At 53.6% G+C, this 21368-nt stretch overlaps 1 protein-coding gene across 1 annotated transcript in view; it reads left to right on the top strand.

Moving 5' to 3' along the window:
- Window positions 1-1864: 1864 nt before the first annotated feature.
- Window positions 1865-21368, top strand: part of RPS6KA2 (ribosomal protein S6 kinase A2) — a 307190-nt gene continuing 287686 nt past the window's right edge. The window contains exons 1-2 of the mRNA XM_029943268.1: window positions 1865-1970; window positions 5893-5952. Coding sequence (XP_029799128.1) covers window positions 1908-1970; window positions 5893-5952 — 123 coding nt within the window. The 5' untranslated portion in view covers window positions 1865-1907. The remainder of the gene's footprint in view (window positions 1971-5892; window positions 5953-21368) is intronic.

Raw genomic sequence — 21368 nt, 5'->3', positions numbered from 1 at the left:
TGTCAATGATTTCCCTGCTGTTGTCACATAAATACCATTTCATCTCGTGTTACTAATCTGTGGCCTTATTATATCATTATCATGCTCTATTGTAAACTCCCTTACTATGACGAACATGTTGGAAGCCTGCACTCTACTAGTGAACGTCTACTTTGAAAACAAACAACGTTGCTATTATTTTCATTTTGAACCGAATGCATTCTCGAGATCCTTACTGGGCTGATTTGTGGGAAGACAAAATGATATACAAATCCACACCAAGAATGGAAGGGGGGCTCTTTCGTGAACTCTCTCTATTCTTTTAGCTCTGCCATGTGAAGTGCTTGGGGTTTGGGTGAGGGTTTTGGTTTTCTTTTTTTTTTTTTTGGTAATCAGCTGACGTTCTTAGTGATTGTATAAAGATGAAAAAGACAAAGGGATTGCTAAGTTTTGCAAGCAGTAGCCTTTTCCTTAGATGTTTTTCTCAAAGAACAAACAACTCCAGAAGCAACACTATATTGTATTAGACTCTAACACCATTTCCCAAAGAGGGAACCAAGTGTCAGATTAGCATTTGGAAGTCTGGGAGATGAATGCCTTTCATTGGGAGACGGAAATGGAGTGAGACAGGAAGCAGGAGAGGGGAGGGGACGGAGCTGGGGATGGAGATGTCTGTCCCTTTGAAACCTGTCCAGGCGGTGATCCCCTTCCTGAGAGACTTGGGGCCCCCGGTCCCGCATTTCCGGGTGGGTGCTGGGGGCCAGTGCCTTCCCTGGGAGCCTCAGGACTCTCTCCTCTGTGAAACTGGATTGGTAAACGCACATTAGGTGCAAGTTAAATGGGAAACCGTGCACCACGCGCCCAACACTCTTGCAGGATCTCGGTGAACGACGACCGACACGACAGTGACCTGATATTCCTGCCCCCGAATCCCGTCCTGACGCCCACAGATCCAGTGTAGACCGCACCTCGTCCTCGTCCTCTCCCCGGACAGGGGCTGGAGCGGGACCGCGGAGCGCGGGGAGCGGAGCCCGCAGGGCGCGGACCACCGGCTGGGGCGCCGGCCCGCCGCGCCCCGGGGGTCCTAGCGCTCGGGATGGGGGCGGCGGCCGGGAGGCGGGGGGAGGCCCTGCTCCCGCCGGGTCTGCCGCAGTTCCCGGAGGCCAGGATTTCCTTCAATATCCGTGCGGGAAGAGCGGCTTCCTGCCTCGTCCCCTGGTGCCCGGCGCGCGGGGGTCTCATGGGGCCGAGGGGGCGGTCGGCAAAGGAAGGGGTGCGTGTGTGTGCAAGGGCGTGCGTGTGCGCGCGCGCGCCTCGGTCCGCGCCGGGAGGGAGCCGGGCAGAGAGTGCCGCAGGCCCCTCCTCGCCTCCCCTCTTCCCAGCCCCTGGTTGCTATGCAGTTTCTATGGCAGCAGCATCCTCAGACCCAACTTGCACCCATCATTTAGAGCCAATTAAGGTAAAATAGTGGGGGGAGGGAAGGAGGGAGTGGCAGTGCAAGGGGGAGGGGCGAGGCCCGGAACTGAGCTGAGGCTGCTGGTGCAGATTCGGGGGTGTCGGCTCCCGGCCCAGCGCAGCGCAGCCCAGCCCAGCGTAGCCCAGCGCAGCCCCGCACACCCCAGCCCAGCGCAGCCCAGCGCAGCCCAGAGCACCCCAGCCCAGCGCAGCCCAAAGCACCCCAGCCCAGAGCACCCCAGCCCAGAAGCACCCCAGCCCAGCGCAGCCCAGAGCAGCCCAGCCCAGCCGCGGAGCCGGGACCGTGCGGGCAGCGGACTTGCAGACCCCTGCTCACCCCGGGGACCCTCTCCCCGTGGTGCCTGCCTTTGCCCGGCGCAGACACTCAGTCTGCCCACCTCTGCGCGGTGCTGCGCCTGGGCTTCTCGTCCTTCCCATCAGTACTTGAGCAGAGGGAAGCAAAGTTTTAGGAAATGCCGATTGCACAGTTGCTGGAGCTATGGAAGAAGATCGAGGTGGAGCCCATGGAGATAGAGGTGAGCACCCAACGGAGTCGCGGGTCCTGGGAAAGCCTGACGGGCAGACGGAATGCTTATTTAACAGAATGGATGCTTATTCACTGGGGACGATGAGGTGACAGACGCCTGGGTATTGGACGTGTGTAGAGCCGTGTATGGTGCGTCCTGCGTGTGCATGCGTGTGCATGTACATACATCTGAGCGTTACATGCACACGTGTCCCCGGGCGCTGTGTGTGGTGCAGGCACACGAATGAAAGCTAACAGTGAAGAAAAAAACTCGTTCGCTCTTACACCAAACTTCGGGATGCTTCCTGAAGCATGTGTGTGTCCTGAAGTGTCCACAGGCTTCCCAACCAATCTGCATCAGTTTGATTTTCCTTCAACAAGTGTCTTTACGTTATAAAAGCTCCATTTGCTACAGTCTAGGATGAAGCCAGAAAGCCAAACAGCGCTGATTTCTTAAGGAACAGACTGCGGCGTGAAGATGAGGCAGAGTTAACAGCCTGTGCGTCCAAATACTGAGCAGTCTTTACAGATAAAGAGGAGAGATAATGAAATGAAGGGTCCGTGGCCCCTCCCTGGGGCTGGCTGGGAGGAGGCACTTCTGATGCTGCTTAACTGCAGGCTTCTCCAGAGACGTGGAACTCTCTGGAAGTCTGTTCCATGGAATTTGATTTGCTTAATTTGAATTATGAATGATTAAGGTACATTTTTCTGTGAAGAGCAAGCTCCTCAAAGTTATGAATTATTAGCCTACCTCCAGAATTATCAGACATACCTGTGCTGCTCCTCGCAACTCAGGCTGCTTTTCCAGAGGGCAGATTCTGATCAGTGTTTACAAAACGCAGGCTTTAATTTTTGCCTCATTCCCCATCTCCGCATCATGTCTATAAATTCTTTTAAATGTTATTTATTTTTATATTACAGACTCTCTGTTGAGACGTTCACGTAATGTAATTTTAAACTGAATGAGAGATTCTATTTTAGAAGAGAAGTTATTTAATATTTTATATTTAATACTTTTAGGGGGTTCTGAACTAACGTAATGCTTGGACTCTATACTGATATTCAACAGAGATGGTTTGGGGCACAGCACAGATATTCAGCCTATTTAAAAATTTTTTAATGTTTATTCCTATTTTTGAGAGACAGAGAGAGAGAGACAGGGCATGAGCAAGGGAGGGGCAGAGACAGAATTCGAAGCAGGCTCTAGGCTCCGAGCTGTCAGCACAGAGACCAACGCAGGACTCAAACTCACGGACCGTGATACATGACCTCAGCCGAAGCCAGTCGCTGAACTGACGGAGCCCCCCAGGCGCCCCTCGGCCTATTTTATTGATGGCACAACGTTGTCACTCGCTGCTGATGACAGGTAGCTAAGCCTAGAAAGGCGACATCACACAGCTCTTTATGGCCATTGACGGTTCTGTTTGCACATGCTGGTGTTCTTGGCGTCGAAGACGTGCCTTAGACAGAGCCTCTCTCCCACGCACAAGGGCTGCTAATTCAGGGTTCATTTTGTTCTTTCGAGAGATTTGAGTTTTTAAGAAACTGAATTAATGAACTGAATTAATAATGATTAGCCAGAAGTTCTTGTCTAATCTCCTGGTGCCCTCTGAAGCCCGGCTGGTCACCATAACTCTTGTCTGGTGGGGAGACCCGTCTGCCAACCCCTCGCAGCCAGGCCCCAGGAAGGAAGCCCTTCTTCGGGCAGAGAATTTGCCTGGGGGCCGAGCAAGGGCAGGAGTGAGGTGTAGAGGGGCTCCGGACTTTGCATCACGGCCACTGACCGAGGCTCCAGGGAACAGCTGGTGCTGTAAAGATTTCTGAAATCGACTGAAAACAGACCAGCAACAAATATACTCATGTTATTTTCTTTTCAGCTTATTTCCTTCCTTTGAGGGGGACAGAGACAGCGTGGGCGGGGGAGGGGCAGAGAGAATCCAGAGCAGGCCCCCCACTGGGGCTCGAACCCACAATACGTGAGATCATGGTCTGAGCTGAAACCGAGAGTCGGGCGCTTAACTGACTAAGCCACCCAGGCGCCCCTGTACTCCTGTTATTTAAAATATTTGTCATAGGGCCGCTTGGGTGGTGAGTTCCAGCCCCATATCAGGCTCGCTGCTGCCAGTGCAGGGCCTGTTCTGGATCCTCTGTCTCCCTCTCTCTCTCTGCCCCTCCCCTGCGTGAGCTCTCTCTCCTCAAAATAAATAAACAATGAAAAAAAAGAACTGTGTCCAAGACACCACCGCCTTGCCACCCCCCACTTAGAGGGTAATTTAAGTCTTTGAGTTGATGCATCTGCAGCAGCAAATCATGAAAATTAGAAAAAATTTTCTACCTGCTTCTCAGGTAAATGCTTTAGGTCGGTATACGCTATGCAGTGTGTTTGTTAAACTAGAACTTCCAATCCTATTTCTTTGGATCCTGGAAATTCAGATCTTTTTCTGGAAAGACTGACCCAGAAGAATGGGTCCTGAGGTCCTCCGGGTCCTGGGGAGACCTCTGGCCCCACACGGTGTGAAGTCCTCCCAGCCTCACAGGCTGCCTTCACCTTCCCGTCTGCATGACATTGAAACAACCCACATATCAAGAAAATGGGCAGAACAAATGGAGTGCGTCGGGCCTCTGAACTCCAAGTTAAATACCATCAAATCCTGGCACGAAGCGCTCTGTGCGCCCGGTGCCCGTGATGGCTTTCACACAGACTTAGCGCCACTGGTCCCGGGTCCTGCGGTGGCAGCGACTCTCGGATTCCAGCTCTGTTCCGACTGGGGTGCCGCCCGCTGCTCGGCCTGGGGTTCTCCCCCGCAGCCCGACGGGCCGGCCCGCTGCCGTCTGAGGCGCAGTGCCAGGTGCACCGTCGGCCTCCCGCACGCAGGGCGAGTTCCTCTGACGGTCGAGGCAAAGTATTTGCGGTTTTACGGGTTGTGTTGACATATGTCGGCCGTGTGTCTCACCGGTTAATGAGGCGTATTGACGGGGACGCTGGGCCTCACGAAGCCCCCAGAGAATCGGGCCTTGAGAAGGAGCAGGAGGTGGGATTCTTTCAGCTGCCTCCCAGCCTCCGCTTTCAGCAGGTTCAGGGCGGCCAAGGGCGTGCGTGGGGGGGAGCAGAAAATGGGGGTAGGATGCGTGAGGCGGCAGCAGAAGCCCACCCCCAGGGTCTAGTCGACCCTGGGGTCCTCTGTTCATGTTCTTCCGAAGCAGTAAGCACCACTGTTCTCTGTAGGAGGTCGCCATGCATCACGGAAGGGAAGGGCCGCTGTGTTTAAGTGACGCGGATCACACAGGACCCCCGACGGGTCCTGCTGTGGCTGGAACAGTTCCGCTACCTCACAGCCCGCTGGGGGGAGGGGGCAGCCTGCTGGGGGAGGGCCTCGGGCATCCGGCCCTGGGTCCCTGGACACGCTCCCGACCTGTACCGGGAAACTGAGGCCCACGTGACGCCAGGCTCAGCCCCAGAGCCTGGGGTGAGGCCTCGTCCTGCACAGACACCTGCTTTCCGTGTTTGTGGGCGAGCATCCCTCTCTTAGGCTGTGATTTTATTCCGTTCCAACAAGAGTGGCCAGAACCCCCAGCCTCCGTCACTCCCCTGTTTCTGTCTGAACTGTGTCAGTCTCTGAGGCCCCCTCCTCACCGGCCGGGGACTTACGCAAAGCACCTGCTTCTCTTTTCCCCCGGGGCAGGAGTTGCACACGCGGCTGACTGAGTAATTTACAGCTGTGGATGGAGGCGCTCGCTGCCTCATTCGCCGCCTGTTACATAAGGAGCCGTTCCCCACGGGAAGCCTCAGGGGCCACCACAGAGTCGGGTGGGGACGTCCTCTTGCACGAATACAGTGCATCTCATTTGCCCTTTGTCCTGATGACCTCTGTGATGCTGTTGACAAGAGCGTTGCCACACTGACCCTACCCCATGTCTCTCTTTGTCGCCAGACCCCCGAGGACGACGGTGACCTGGACGCGGAGCCCGTCGTACAAGATGCCGCGGAGGAAGTAACTATGCATGTTTATTCCTGTCTGATTACCTGGGGAGGGTGGCGGGCGGCGGAGGCGGTGGAAGTTTGGGGCTGACAGCCCGTGAGCCGTTGTCCGGGGAAATAGGCACATGTGTACGCACGTCCGCACGGACACACACAGGCGCAGGGACCTGTTGTATGTGTGTTGTAGCCCTTAATTCCCCTCAAAGGGCTGCACAGAACATAGGAAATAAGAAGAAGAACCACAAACCAAGGTAAAAGTCCCAGCCTTTTGGCACGGTCTTCTCAGAGGGGAGATGATGTATCAGCTGACGTAGGTGCCGCTGCCTCGGACCGTGTTTGGGGCTGTGCTCTTGGTGCCTCGGGAGCAGAGTGAGGGCGTGGCCCCTGTCCCCTAGCCGGGCAGGTGGTGGGTGGCGGTGGTTCAGAGGGGGGGCGGGGAGGGGAGATGGGGGTTGGGGGCTGGGCAGAGAGAGGGGGCGCCCTGCAGGGGGCACGCAGTGGCGAAGAAGGAAGAGCGTTAGCTGTGGCTGACTGCGTCCCACTGGTTTCCATGCCGCATGGGGCCACGTGCCTGACCCGGGTGGCCGGAAGCCAGGTTCGACTTTAAGGAGCGCACAGGCCCAGACAGATGGACGTCTGGGGGGCGCGGGGGCCCCGGATGCTAAGGCGCTGAACTCCCACGCGGAACTGAGGCCGGGGGAGGGAGCTGTGTTTCAGCAGCCGCGTCCGTGGCTCCTGAGGAAATGCCCTCGTGCCCTCGGAGGCGGCTGCAGCCAGGACAGTTGACAGGCAATTAAAGAGCCTCAGCCTCCGTTGCCCAGGGATGCACCGCTCAGAACCGTCAGGGTTGTGCGATTTGCGATTTGTGGTCCTGTTGACTTTGTGAAAAAGCCGGCGGGGGGGCGGGGGGAGGCTGGGAGGCTGGGGGCCTCACCCTGGCCCACGTTTGGAGCCCACTACCGCTTGGTAAGTCTTTCAGGTCTGTGTCCGCCGCGGGAGTGGGCAGCCTGGCTCTGCTCCTTCCTGGCTCTGCAGGAAGCTTCTGGCATTCTCGAATGGAACGTTTGGCCCAGCGCGTGCTCGCCTTCCCCGGGGGTGAGGTGCAGTCCTGGTTTTGCTGATTCTGCAGAGTCAGAGGCCCTCGGAGAGGATGGCGCGGAAATGGACTGCGCGCGGCCGCCAGCCCGCGGGCGGGAGGAGGGCCCTCCTTGCCCATCAACGAGGTCAAGGGCCCAGGGCCTCAGAGAAAGCCGGGCTGCCACTCTTAGTGACACTTGGCTGGGCGTCTAGGGGAAGTCAGATCGCCAGGAGCCTTCGGTTAATGTGGTCCTGGGGCAGGTGGGGCCCAGGGGTCTCCACCTGCCCGAGCTCCCACAGCGGTGCCGACTGCTGGTTTCCTAGGCCGAGCTGAGCGCGGTGATTGCGTCACGTGTAACGCCGTTACCAGAGACTCTTTTAATTCATTAGCAGTGTTTGTTTCCTAAGACCTCCTAGTCTCAAGTTGCCTTACCCTTAATGTTTTGGATGGAAATGCAGATGGTCACGTGATGCAGAAAAGCAGTAAAATCAATCTCTTGGAAGTTATTTTTGCTGATGGAAAGTATGATACAGCAAATTATTACTATTTCCTGATGGTAGAAAATCAGTTTCACTTGGACTCTTAATAAGCAAGGGAGACAGTTCCAAACAGATTTGAGAGTGTTCCGCAGGATGCAGTGGTGACTGTGTAGCACGTCGGGGCTGTTTGTGGGAGACTGAGAAGCCCCGGGTCGATGAGCTGTGTGCCCAGGCCCCCGACAAGGCCGGGAGCCACGTGCAGACGGTGTCATGTTTACGCCGATGCGCGATGCTGCTGTTAGCGAGGCTTCCCTTCGTGTCCCCGTCGGCCTTCCGAGTGTCACCGCAGAGCCACCTGTGACCAAGGGACTTATGGCTCAGACACACGAGGGAGATTAGAGTATAGAGCCTCACATCTTTGCCCAGTCTGACGCAGATGATGGTGAAAATCCGTATTTAGGACAAAAACCCATTCAAATCAACAAGTTCATTCATTCCTTCATTCAGTCAATCTAGAATAGTTATTGACAACCTGTGGGTAAAACACGGTGCCCGGGGGCTCCTGGAGGCTCAGTCGTTGAGCCTCCAGCTCTTGATTTCAGCTCAGGCCGTGCTCTCAGGGTTTGTGAGTTCAAGCCCCACGTCAGGCTCTGTGCTGCCCGCCCAGAGCCTGCTTGGGCTTCTCTTGCTCCCTCTGTGCCCCTCCCTGGTTCTCACTCTCTTCCTCAAAATAAATAACTTTAAAACAAAACGAAACAAAACATGGTGCCCAACATGGAATGATGCCAGGCAAGTGGGCGCATCCCGGAGGGGCGCCGGAGGGGACACTGTCGCCACTGGGACCTGTGATCACGCGAGGTGCTACGGCTCCTTCACGTGTGGGGTGTTCTCCACAGACACATTTAAGGCATCGACCACACTCGGGATGCCTCACATGCAAATTTCTCCACGTGTGAGGCTCGCTCTGTTGTATTTCGTGGCACGTTCTGTCCAACATCTGAAGGAGCGTCTGGCGCGAGGGAAGATTGCCGGTGGCCCGGAGTTGGTGCTGGAAGCGGGCTGGCGAGGCTCCCCTGGAGGGAGGGGGCTCCTTCCCCGGGAAGTCGGTGTTGGCGCAGGAACCCTGTGTCACGTTCCAGCGGGCGGCTCTGGGTCTAATTTCCCTTGACGTCTCAGAAGCGGGCACCCTGAGACTCTGGGGAAAACAACAAACTCCAAAGAAATCAAGCCCTCAGCAGATCCCATTAGGAAACATTTCTTCAGCTGTGTCTGTGAGGGTTGTCACAAGGGGCTCCGGACGGATCAGCTCACGGTCTGGGGCGGGAACGCCGAGAGCACGACGGCCCACGGGTGTGTCCGAGCTCCTGCCACCTGCTCGTGAGGTCTGCGCTCCTGCGCCCCGTCTCCCTTGTGGGCGGTCCATGTGCACAGCCGGGTGGAAGGTGCGCGTGTAGGACCTGCCAGAGTTTCCAGGTGACGAGCTTCGGCGCACGCCGCGGGTGATCCTAGGGTGACTAAGCCTAGGTGTCTGGGAAGGGGAGGCGCAAGGAGAGGGTCCCTTCCCGGAAGCAGAAGCCAGGCCTCTGGGCCCCGCCCCGCCCCCGACTCCCGCAGCCGCGCCTCACCACTCACCCTTGCGTCCCTGCATTTTCTGTTCTGTTCTGTTATTATTTATTTACCTTTTAGTTCACATCCAAGTTAGCGTCTAGTGCAATGACGGTTTCAGTAGAAGCCGGTGATTCATCCCCGTGCTCATCCCAACAAGTGCCCGCCTCGATGCCCCGCCCATGTGGCCCATCCCCCCACCTCCCCTCCAGCAACCCCCAGAGTGTTCTCCGCATTTGTGAGGCTGCTGTGTTTTGTCCCCTCCCTGTTTTTAGATTATTTTTTCTTCCCTTCCCTTATGTTCATCTGTTTTGTATCTTAAATTCCACATGACTGAAGTCATATGGTATTTGTCTTTCTCTGACTAATTTCACTTAGCACAATATCCTCTAATCCCATCCATGTTGTTGCAAATGGCAAGCTTTCATTCTTTCTGATTGCCGAGTAATACTCCATTGTATATACACCCCCGTCTCATTTATCCGTTCATCCATCGATGGACATGGGGCTCTTTCCATGTATGGTTACCGTCTGTTGATAACACTGCTGTAAGCCTGGGCGTGGATGTGCCCCTTCCTGTCCCTGTATTTAGGCACAGGTGTTTTTTAGACAAGTTCCTAATTTTATAGAACAACCTGTGAACAATATTGGAATTTGTTGTTCGTAGCATAAAACCTTGGTCTGTGAGCAGAATTCTTTCTAGAAACATGCTTGTGTATATCTCATATGTCAAAGTGAATTCCAAGAACCACTGGCTCCGTTGTGATCATGTGACGTCCGGCATCATGTACTCCCCGTATTGCAAGTCATTGCTCATTTATCAAGTTAAAATTTATTAGAAATGTTTATTCATCTCGTGGAATACTCCCAGAGCAAGTTACTCACCATCCAAGCTCTTCTTGTGTTTTTTAAAAGTGCCTAGAAATCAGGAGTATGTTTATTAATAAAGACCATTTTCTTGTTTGGTCCACTTTGGAAACCAGGCCCAGATAATAAGTTATGCTTTTTCTTTTTTAAGTTTGTTTGTTTTGAGAGAGACAGAGGCCGTGTGAGTGAGTGAGGGGCAGAGGGAGGGAGAGAGAGAATCCCAAGCAGACTCTGCGCTGTCAGCACAGAGCCTGGGGCGGGGCTGGAACTCATGAACCGTGAGACTATGGCCTGAGCTGAAACCGAGTCAGACGCTTAAGCGGCTGAGCCACCCGGGCACCCCAGTTAAGTTGTTCTTAACGTTAGTGTGGTTTTACTTTATTTCCTCACGACGGCTGGGTGTCCCCTCCCCTGCCCCCTCAGTTTCGACAGCGGAGCTTCTGACATCTGTGGGCAGAACGGAGCCTGGGGAGAGCTGGGCTGGGTGCTGGTGGAGGGAAGGCGACTCCCGCGGCCTGCCTGCGGACGCTTGAGGACGCAGCCCCGGCTGCCCGGCCCCCAGCCTCTTCTCAGCGACCAGGGGGCCTGGGGGCAGTTATTGGGGCAGGATGTTCTGTGACTTCTCAGCGTCCGTCAAAGTGACCTGCTTCAGCGCCTGACTTCCAAGCAACTGCAGCTTGGACCCCTTGATTTCTCTGCGGGAGGGGAGAGAGAGGCGTGGAGCCAAGCTGGGGAGGAGATTTGGGGGAGCACGGGGGGCCCTGCATGCTTGAAGGGGAGAACAACGCAGAAGTGCCATCGCAGCCCGCTGGGCTAAAGTCACAGTAACGTAGGGATGTCATCTGGGTTGGGTCGAGCCACCTGGACCCAGACCACCTGTCGATGCCAACAAGGCATCTCCTACCTGTTCCGCCCTGGGAATCTAGACTCCTTTTCCTTTAAAAAAAAAAAAAAAGGAAAGAAAGAAAAATCAATCCAAACTGGCTTGAACAGAGGCAAGACAAGAATAATGAAGCCTCAGAACTAATAGAGCGATCGAGAGCAGTTCAGTTACGGCGAGCGAGGTTCACAGCTGGGAGAGAGTGCCGAGGAGGCCTGCCGGGCTGGCTTCGTACCTTTCTGCCTCCCAGGCGGCTATCGCATCTCCGGGAGCTGGTGTCACCAGATCACACCGCGTGTCAACCGTTTCCGCCTGCATTTCTTACCAGCAACAGACTGGCATCCCTGTCATCCCGACAGAGACTCTGGGAAAGGGGGCTGTGAACCAGTTTGGGGGGAGGGTGAGTGGCTCAGCCGGAGAAAGTCCCATCTGTGTTTAAATGCCCCTCGGGGCAGACAACAGCAGCGGTGACTTCCTGACGCCCTCAGGCAGAGATGAACGGAAGGGTCCATTTTGTAGTGAAAACCGGTGCCGCCAGTCATCTGCTGTGTCTGTGGCAACGGTTCACAGAAATCCACACAAGGCAGACCCTGGCTCCTTCCCTCTGCTGACCTGCGGCGTCCTGGTCCCCTGTCCTCACGTAGGTGACTGTCACTCCCCACTGCTGACCGCAGGAGGCTGGCCTTGGCTGCTGTCGGTTTCTGAGAGCCTCATCCTGCTGCTTCGGCAGGGGAGTCCGCTGCCAGCACGTTTCTGACGTTTCTGATGGCGTTTTCCGACCGAGGACCGAGGTCTGCTCAGTGGTGCTAACGTCTGCAGTCCCTAACGTGGGCGCCCGCTGGGGACCGGATCCGGCTGTCTCAGCTCTGCCCCAGGAGGCGATGCCGTCCGTGTCTGGGCAAGGAGAGCGGATTGCTCCCACGTCTCTCTGGGTCCTGCTGGAGTCCGTGCCATTGAGCCAGCAGCCTGCACGGGCCTCATCGCGGCCTCGGGGGACAGCAAGGCTGTGACCCAGCACAGCCATGTCACGATGGTCTCATAAGACACCGGCTCTCCCGGGGATGGTGCTGGCCAAGCTCACCACAGCCAGGAGCGAGGAGATCGGGCCCAATCATGAAGCAAACCCCCAACACAGAGCTGCCCTGCAGCCCAGAGCAGAAGCCCAGGAGCAAGTGCAGAAGTGTGGGTGTCCGTTAGAGCCTCCGGGCGCCCCTCGGGGTGGCGGTGCCCCTGGCCCACCTGCGGGGAAGCGTGGTGACGCGGTGAGGTCAGAGCTGCCTTCGGTGTGGATGTGCCTGCTGCCACCTTCCGTCCTTCCCACGGCCCGGAGACGTGGCAGCGAGGGCCTCTACTTTCCCTGTTTTTCAGGAGGTGAAACTGAGGCATCAAACATGATGTGCCGTGGGGCACGTTGCTGGCTCTGTGGAGCACGTGACTCTGATCAGTGTCGTGAGTTCAAGCCTCACTTAAAAAAAAAAAAGACGTGATTGCCAAGTATAACCAAGGACCACTGAAGAAAGAGATTTCAGACCAAAGCTGTTCATGCGGATGAGGTGTTTTCTCGTCCTACAATCACTCCCCCCAGTGTGGTGGGCGGTGGCCTTTTGGCTAACTGACCAGGACCCAGGGTTAAATGCTACGGCTTGGTCTTTCCCTCTGGGACTAAAGCCACGTGACCAGTGCCTCCCCGGCCCTGCCGGCTCCTCTCTGTGCCCACGCTGGGGGCTCGGGGCAGCATCGCTGCGGCCTGCACCTGTGCCGTCGAGGGCTCCGTGGGATTCACGGACCCTGACGCACACCGTGGGTCTCTCTCCTTTTCTCTTACCAGCACTCTCTCTCCTGCTGTCTTCAAAGTGGGAAAATACAGAATTGTTTTTTACGTGTACAAAAAAGCCAAAAGTGCCTTGTGTTCTCTTGCCCGCCGGTGAATAATAGGCAAGGTGGTGGTAGGTTAGTAATCTGCACCGTAATGCTGATGTGTGCGGGTAAAATGCAGAGAGCCACCTGGAAGCTTATGCAGTTGAGTCTCTGTAAGATATTTTGTGGCAAGAAAAGGCAAAACGACAAAACCACGCTCTTGTACCATAGATGTGGCTGGGAGCTGGGCGTGGGGACGCAGACTTGGCGATTTCTGTGAGTCATAAAATCTTCTAGGGAATCATGAAGACATATTTTTTCCAAGATGTAGCCCCAAAACACCCACGGTGCCGAGTGCGTGTTGAGTAACCGGCGTAGCGTCTGCCCTCCGTTTCTCTCCTGTCCCGGCTTCCTGGGGCATCGGGAGGGGCCGGGTCCCACTCGCCCCAGGAAGAACGGAGCCAACCCTGTGGGTAACTTATGTACAAAGGAAAACTGAAGGGCTCAAAGTCTCTCAGAAGACGTAGTTTTGGAAGCATTTTATTGTCTGTTTTTAGTCTGGACAGAAACTTGAATAAGAACTCGTGTTCTTCAGGAAATCGCAGGCTTTGAGGATTCAGACACAGACATGCTTATTTCCAAAGTCACAGGATAAACACTGGAGGGTGATTTCTCGCGTTTTTCTCCACATGGTGAGGGTCTCTGGAGGTCTGGGGGTGGCCAGGCTGCTGGCCTTGGGCGTCAGGGCTCCGAGGCACGTGTCCGTCTGTCTGTGTCTGTCCGCAGCCAGCTCTCCCCTCCCCCTCCCTCCCTCCTCCCCCCTCAGCAGATGTCTGAGTGAGTGCTGTGTGCCTGGCAAGAGGCCAGGATCCAGTGACTCAGATGAAGGAGCCGCACAAAAGTCCTTGCTGCGTGGACCTGACAGTTGAGTGTTCTTGCAGATCAGCATAAAGATCTTTCCAAGCAGGGGAGGTGGATGGGGAAAGAAATGGGCCTGGGGCCATGGTGGTGAAGAAGTCCTCTCCGACCAGGTGGGGTTCGGTTTGGGACTTGAGTGAGGGGACAGGCCAGCTACCAGATCTGGGGACTCCTCCAGACACGGGGCTGGCCCAGTGGCCTGGGGAGCACAGGGAGCACGGGGAGCACGGGAGCGTGTGGGGGAGAGTAGACTCCCGAGGCTGCTTAGGGGCCGTGGGGGGCCCTGGCGAGCGGCGGGTGTGCAGGGCAACGGCCCTTCCGGGGCTCTCCGTGCGGCATTCAGTGCTCCTGCTCGCACACCAGGGCTTGAACTACGGACACTCACGCCTGTGGCTCTGGAGGCCGGACGGCGGAGCAGAGAAGTCAGCGGTTGTCCTTCCGGGGCTGCGAGGACGGCCGCGGGTGGCCCGCCATCTCGGTGTCCCCAGGCCGGCACACAGGTGGCCTGGCCCCATCCAAGGGCGTCAGTCACACGGCATGGGAGCGTCCTCGCTGGTCACATGTGCAGTGACCCTCTTGCTGACACCCTGTGGTTCCGGATTTCAGCGTCTCTTCCCAGCGGGTAGTTCAACCCATCGTGAATGTGATGCTTGGGGGACTCCATTTTCTTGGTTTCAGTCTCTGTGCAGACCTGCACTTCAGGGCCTGAACTAACGCCCATGGGTGTCCGTGGACTAGTTTTGTGGCAATCTCTTCTCCCGCGCTTGCTGAGCAGCCTGCGGGGCTCCCTCTGGCCCTGGGTGACCCCAAACTCCTGGTGGCGGGGGTGCCTAGTTGGGTAGGCGCGCTTCTGGGGTGATTTTGCTTCCAGCCCCCATCTCCCGTCGGCACAGCCCCCACCGTTTGGGTCCTGGCCCCCGTAGAGGGTGGCCGTGGGGGGAGGGGCGCTCACCCTGCGTCACGTGAGGCAGTAAAACACGAGCCGTGGTACGTGCTGCAGGAACTCCCCCCACCTGACCGCGGGCCTGCTGGGCCGGTGCCGCCCACGCACATCTAACTGCCACAGGCTCCGGCCTTCCTAACTGTTCGGTTTTCCTGCTCTGCATTAGGCCCCCTTCTCGTGCTTCACGTCCCCCCTGTAGCCCCAGGAACCCCTTCTTCTGCCACTTCCTGACCCCTGACCCGCCCTGGTGGCTGCTAGCCATCAACCCCGCGGCCACTGCCCTCAAGGAGCAGGACGGCCCCGATGACCAGAAGCCCGTGTCAGCTGCCCGGGCTTCCAGACTTCACTCTCGGGACAGCACGGAGTGGGAACATTCAGCTTTCTTTTTGTTTCTCTAGTTTTTAAAGTTTATTTAAAGAGAGAGGGAGGCGCAAGTAGGGGAGGGACAGGGAGAGAGTGAGACACAGGATTCAAGCAGCTCCAGGCTCGAGCTGTCAGCACAGAGCCTGATGAGGGGCTTGAACTCACGAACCGTGAGATCATGACCTGAGCCGATGTCGGCTGCTTAACCGACTGAGCCCCCCAGGCGCCCCTGACTAGTACTATTTTAAACAACACGAGCTTCTGACCGTCCGGTTCTGGAGAGCTGACCCCCCGTGCTTTTTGCTGGGGCCAGTTCGGAGCTGGCCGGCCCGCGCTCCCTGTGGGAGCTCCAGGCTGCCTCCTTGCCTCTTCCTGCTCCGGCCCGGCCCACGTGCTGGCCCGCTGGCCCCTCCGTCGTCCAAGCTGACACATGGTGCCTTGTCGCTGCTCTGACCCCCCTTGGCCCTTTCACCCCCTCTGACCCCGTTCCTTCTGCCTCCCTCTTGTGAGGACCCTGTGATCACCCGGGGGCACAGCCGGTTTTAAGTCGGTAAACGGAACTACCCAGAAGTCTCCATCGTGAGGCAAGAAGCAAGTGAACTTAGTTTTACATTTAGAAAATCATAAGCGGGGGTGCCTGGGGGGCTCAGTCGGTTGAGTGACAACGTCTGCTCCTATTCTGATCTCGCAGTTCGTGAGTTCGAGCCCCACGTTGGGCTCTGTGCTGACAGCTCGGGGCCTGGAGCCTGATTCACGTTCTGTGTCTCCTTCTCTCTCTGCCCCTCCCCTGCTCTAACTGTGTCTCTCTCAAAAATAAATAAACATTAAAAAAATAATAACTAACCACTCAGATATGGCGTATGTTTGCTTTTGTCCTCCATCCTTTTACCTTCCTTAAAAGTTGCGCTGTGAATAGTAAAGATTTATTTACTCATCTAAGAAATATTTTCAGCTTCTGACCTGAAAAGGGCAGCTTAGAAGATGTGGTGATGAATGACACATGTCCCCTGGCTGCAGGGACTTTGTGAGAAGAACTGATAACCACAGTGCAAGGCGAACAGTGATACGTTTGTAAGAACAGCGCGTAGCTCCCACGTTAGAAGGGAAACCACAAAGGAGCCAGATGAGGAACTCCATGCCTTAGCGCTCGGGGGCCCGGGCGGCGGTTGCCCGAGTTTCCGGCTGCTGCGGTCACAGGAGCACACAGGTCGTGGCTCGAAGCCGCAGAGACGCAGGGTGTCCGTGTCGGCAGGCTGCGTTCCACTCTGGGGTGCGCATCCTCGCCCTTTCCAGCCTCCGGCGGTGCCTGAGTTCCGTGGCGCACGGCCTCTGTCTCATAAGGACAGCAAACCCGTCGTTTGCCCAGGATCCTTTCCCCATGTCAGGCCCCCTCGGCACGGACAGGGCCACCGCGTGGAGGCGTCAGTGGGACCGCTGTCTGCTCTCTTCCCGAGTCCGAAGCAAAAGACAGGGAAGGGCCGTGGTGTATTCTGGGGACAAAGGAGACCTAGTAAACCATAATGTATGCTTGTAGGGTGCGTCCTGATCTGAAGAAACCAACTGTAAAACACATTTCTGGGATAATTGGAAGATTCTGAGTGGGGTCTGGGTAATATTTTCACAGATTATTTTTTGTTGATACTTTTTGCTAAAGTACTTTAGGCAAAGTACATGAATCATACATTTCACTGCTAAACATTTCATTTCTTTCCCTCAAACATAACATTTTCCTACATAAGCACTGAGCCCATTATGACCAACAGGTTGATGCTTCCATTACGCCTTCCCCCAAATCATGAGATTAGGGAGGTCAAAAACACCTCACTTTCTTAGTTAAGAGCTACCTACCCTTCTGTCCGTGTTATTTTACTTCCTTGAAAAAAATCAATTACAGTTCAATTGCACCTCTGGTGGACAGGGCGTTGATTTCTACCTGCTGATTTTAACAAAGAGCATTAGCTGCTGACCTCATCCGAAGCTTTTGGAGACTGAGGTACTCAGTCCGTGACTCAGACATTCCTGGTTCCCATTCAGGGGCTTGGGGTTTGTGACCTAGAGCCTTGGCCAGTGCATTTTTGATCATGAACAGAGTCAGTATAACTTGTGGGTGCTTTGAAAGCAAGAGTTCAAAGGCGGTCTTCTGCTAGTTGTGAATCAGGAAAAATCAGCTCCTTAATCATCATTTCTCATGTGAAAGCTTTATTTGCTTCTGAAGGGAAAAGTACTCAACACATTATTGGTTAAAAGCAAGCATGTGGGGGCGCCTGGGTGGCTCAGTCGGTTAAGCCTCCGGCTTCGGCTCAGGTCAGATCTCACGTTCGTGGGTTCAAGCCCCGCGTCAGGCTCTGTGCTGACAGCTAGCTCAGAGCCTGGAGCCTGCTTCCAGTTCTGTGTCTCCCTCTCTCTCTGACCCTCCCCCTCTCATACTCTGTCTCTCTCTGTATCAAAAATAAATAAAACATTAAAAAAAAAAACAAAAAAAACAAGCATGTGAACAGGCTCAACAGCGGTCTGGCGCTCCAGTTCTGCCTAGGATGCAGAAGGCCAGAGAAGATGTTCTCAGGAATGAGAACAGCCAGCTGACCTACAGGTCATGACTTCCTTGAGTCCGTCGGAGAGCCAGGCAGCCAGGGGGCTTTGTCTTAGAGCACGACCAGCCCCTTCAGGGGGCTGCGACGTGGTCTGTTTCACCTGCGTTGGAGAACAGGTGGAAGACCAGCCACCATGAAATGCACAAAACTAAAACAGCTGAATGTGGACTTTCGCACCAGCTTTAGAATCTGGGGGCCCAGAGCACAGGGGAGCCCACGCTCTCTCGCATCTCCTCTCCATGGGCCTTTGCTGAAAGTATGTGAGAAAGCCTGGGGGCAGGGCATAACTTGAGGGAGACCTCACCCGGCCTCTAGCACTTCTCTTGCACGATGCAAAGGCCTGAGCCACTGGGAGGAGCCCCATGCTCCTGCAGGGACCCTGTCTGTGGGCAGAGGTAGCAGCTAAAAGCTAGCTGCTGTGAGACAGTCTGCCCCCTGTATTTTTATATGTTACCAATAGGAATTGAAAATTGACATTAAAGTTATATGGAAAAGCATCCAAAGACTGTAATACATGGGGATACTGTGATACATAAGGATACATCCAGCAAAATCTGTGCAACGTTTATATACTGAAAAGTACATAAAACACTGATAAAAAAAACTCTGCTGAAAGATTAAAGAAGATTCAAATTATAATAAAGAGGTATACTATATTCATGGATAAGAAGACTCAAGATAATTAAGGTGTTCATTTTCCAAACTGATTCTGTAATTCAAGGCAATGCCAACTGAAATCCTAGCAGACATTTTCCCCTTTTATTTTTTAGGGCAGTTTTAGGATCGCAGAAAATTCAGCACAAAGCACAGAGATTTCCCGAGTACTCCCTGGCCCCACGCACACAGCCTCCCTGCCTGCCCCCCCTCCCCGAGTGGTACATTTGTTACAATTAATGGACCTACACTGACATGTCACCGTCGCTCAAAGCCCATAGTTCACATGAGGGCTCCATTGGGGTGTTGTCTGGACATTTAAGGGCGTCCAGCCATCGTCATGCTCTTACAAAGTCGTCTCACCGGCCTGAAAACCCTGTGTTGCTGTGCGAATGTTTACACCTTCTTAGCTCCATGGCCTCTGTGCTCAGGCTCGTCATTTGTGTGTGCTGCTAAGATTTGTGTCACCCTCGTGGCTGTGAGGACTGAGTGAGGAACTACCGTGCAAGAGCTTGGCTAGCTGCCGCACACGGTGAGCCCTCAGTTCACTGTCAGGGAGGCTCGCACTGTCCTGGGAGAAAAACCTCACTAAGTATCTTAAGGAGGCTAATTAAATGGTCTTCCATAGAAGAGCAAGCTGTTTTCAAATACATGGGCAAGGTCTGTTTACAGTGAGACCGTTTTTAATGTGGACGTTATAAATAAATTCCGCTCTTTACGGCATCACGGACAAAGCTTTGGCTCAACAGTGCTTTTCCAGCGTTTAGTTCCTCTAATTATGTGTGCTTGAAAGTAATGTGTATACTTAGAAAAAATGATATATGATTCATGGTTTTCATTAATTTAGACTGTCCATTATTTAAATAGCTCTTCAACATCACCTGTTATCTGTTATCTCTCTACCTATCAATCATCATCTATCTGTCACCTGTTATCTGTTTGTCAGTCAGGCGCTCTATCTACCTGTCCTTATGTTCTCCTCTACTTGTTATCTCTTTAACAATCATTCTATCTATCGATCATCATGTACCTGTTATCTAGTGCCTGTTTATCAATCACTCTATCCATCATCATGTCATCATCTACCTGTTATCTATTTATTTATCAATCATTCTATTTATCTATCCATCCATGTGTCATTTATCTACCTGTTCTAGGTTTGTAATTATGAGACTGTGCATGTATATGTATGTGTAGGTGGTGGAATATAGTTTGCTTGAAATATTTCCTGTTGTAGTGTCCATACTTAGTTTGGAATTTCTGTCTCCTTTTGCTTTTATTTCCAAGCACAGGAAGGTGAGGACGAACATAGCCAGGCAAAGAGGAGAGAGGGTGTGTGCCCGAAAGGACTCTTACCAGTCTCTATGCTTTTGATGACCCTAGGTGCCTTATATTAATGCGAGCATGCAGACGTGACTTTGTATGACTGGCTTATCGCACGGAGCATAATATTCTCAAGGTCCATTCATGTTGTGGTGTGTGTGGGACCTTCCTTCCATCTAAGGCTGAGTAATAGTCCATTGTGTGTATAAACCACATGTTCTTTACCTGTTATTCTGCTGATGGGCACTTGGGTGGCTTGCATCTTTTGGCGGTTGTGAATAATGCTTCTTTGAACATGAGTGTACAAATACCCTGCTTTCACTTTTTGTGTGTATGTACTCAGAAGTGTGATTGCCAGGCCGTATGGTAATTCTGTGTTTAATTTTTTTGAGGCACCTCCACAGCAGCTGCCCTGTTTTACATTTCCACTAATAATGCACAAGTGTTCCAATTTCTCCACATCTTTGCTGACATTTGTCATTTTGCTTTTTGTTTGTTTGTTTCCTCCCTCCCTCCCTCTTTCTCTCTCTGTTTGTTTGTTTCTTTTTCTTGATAGTAGCTTTCCTAATGTATTTGAGGTGGTGTCTGAAGGGAACCGATTTGCATATCTATAGTGTTTGGTGATATTGAGTGTCTTTTCATGTGCTTGTTGGCCATTCAGATATCTTTTTTTGAAAAATGTGTGTGCAAGCTCTTTGCCCATTTTTAGTTGGATTATTTTTGCTGTTGTGATTTGTAGGAGTTCCTTAAAAATTCTGGAGATTAACCTCTTATCTGATGTAGGGTTTGCAAAGATTTTCTCCCATCCGGTGGGTTGACTTTTCACTCTGTTGATTGTGGCCTTTGGTCCTCAGAAGTTTTCAATTTTGATTTAGTCTGATATATGTATTGTTCTTTGTTTCTGTTCTTCTGGTGCCGTATCTAGGAAGTCATTGCCAACTCTAACATCATGAAGCTCTTCCTTGTTTTCTTTCAAGGGTTTTGTACTTTTAGGTTTTATGTTTAAGCCTTTGACCTGTTAGAAGCCAATTTTCACACATGGTATAAAGTGAGGCTCCAATTTCTTCTTTTTGCATGTGGCTTAAATCCTTGATCTTCCTTCCAAAGAGGAGGGCTCTGAGTCCCTGTGGTGTGAGCGTGGCGCTCGGGACACAGCAAGGTCTGGACGCAGCTGCGCTCTGGGGTCGTCATGTACTGCAGGATGCCATGTTTCAAACATAATGAAGACGTGGAAGAAGTCCCCATGTCTTCCTGCCTTTCTCAGAACACAGAAAACTTTATATCAGCTTTCTATTATAAATATAAACTGCCTATCAACTTAGAGTTGATTTGGGGGAAGAAGAGAAAACTGGAAAAATGTTTTCTGTGCTCCCATTATTCTAGCCAGTTAATAAAATTTACATCTGTTTTCCACAGTAAAACTTAAAATACCCACCAACCTCGAAAATTTGCCAAAAAAACCCATCTATTTATGTCCTAAGTGTTATTTAATGACTCATTGTTGTATTTGTCTTGGTTCATTCTTTTGGGTTAATTTCATCGCAGTTGCTTTATTTTCCACTCGAGATTTTTGATGAGAACGGCAGGACAATCAGGTGACGGTCACACCAGGGACCTGCATCCCCGCTGGGAGATCTCATGTGCAGTGTCCATGTCCAGAGTCCCCACCCCCCACCCCACGATGACGCCAACCCTTGCCGGTTCCTGGCGACATTTAAAACGAGAATTCCCTGTCGCTTCCTGGTAGAGGCGGCGGCGCAGGTGTGGGCCCAGCTCCCTGGACGCAGCTGCCCCGGCCGCCCAGGAGAGCGCCCGGTCCGCCCTCCGCGCTCTAGTCGGAGCCCACGGCTCGCCTTCTCCGGTCATTCGGA

Source organism: Suricata suricatta, chromosome 7 (assembly GCF_006229205.1).
Source record: "Suricata suricatta isolate VVHF042 chromosome 7, meerkat_22Aug2017_6uvM2_HiC, whole genome shotgun sequence".
Taxonomy (NCBI): Eukaryota; Metazoa; Chordata; class Mammalia; order Carnivora; family Herpestidae; genus Suricata; species Suricata suricatta.
This window is presented reverse-complemented; position numbering and strand designations above follow the sequence as displayed.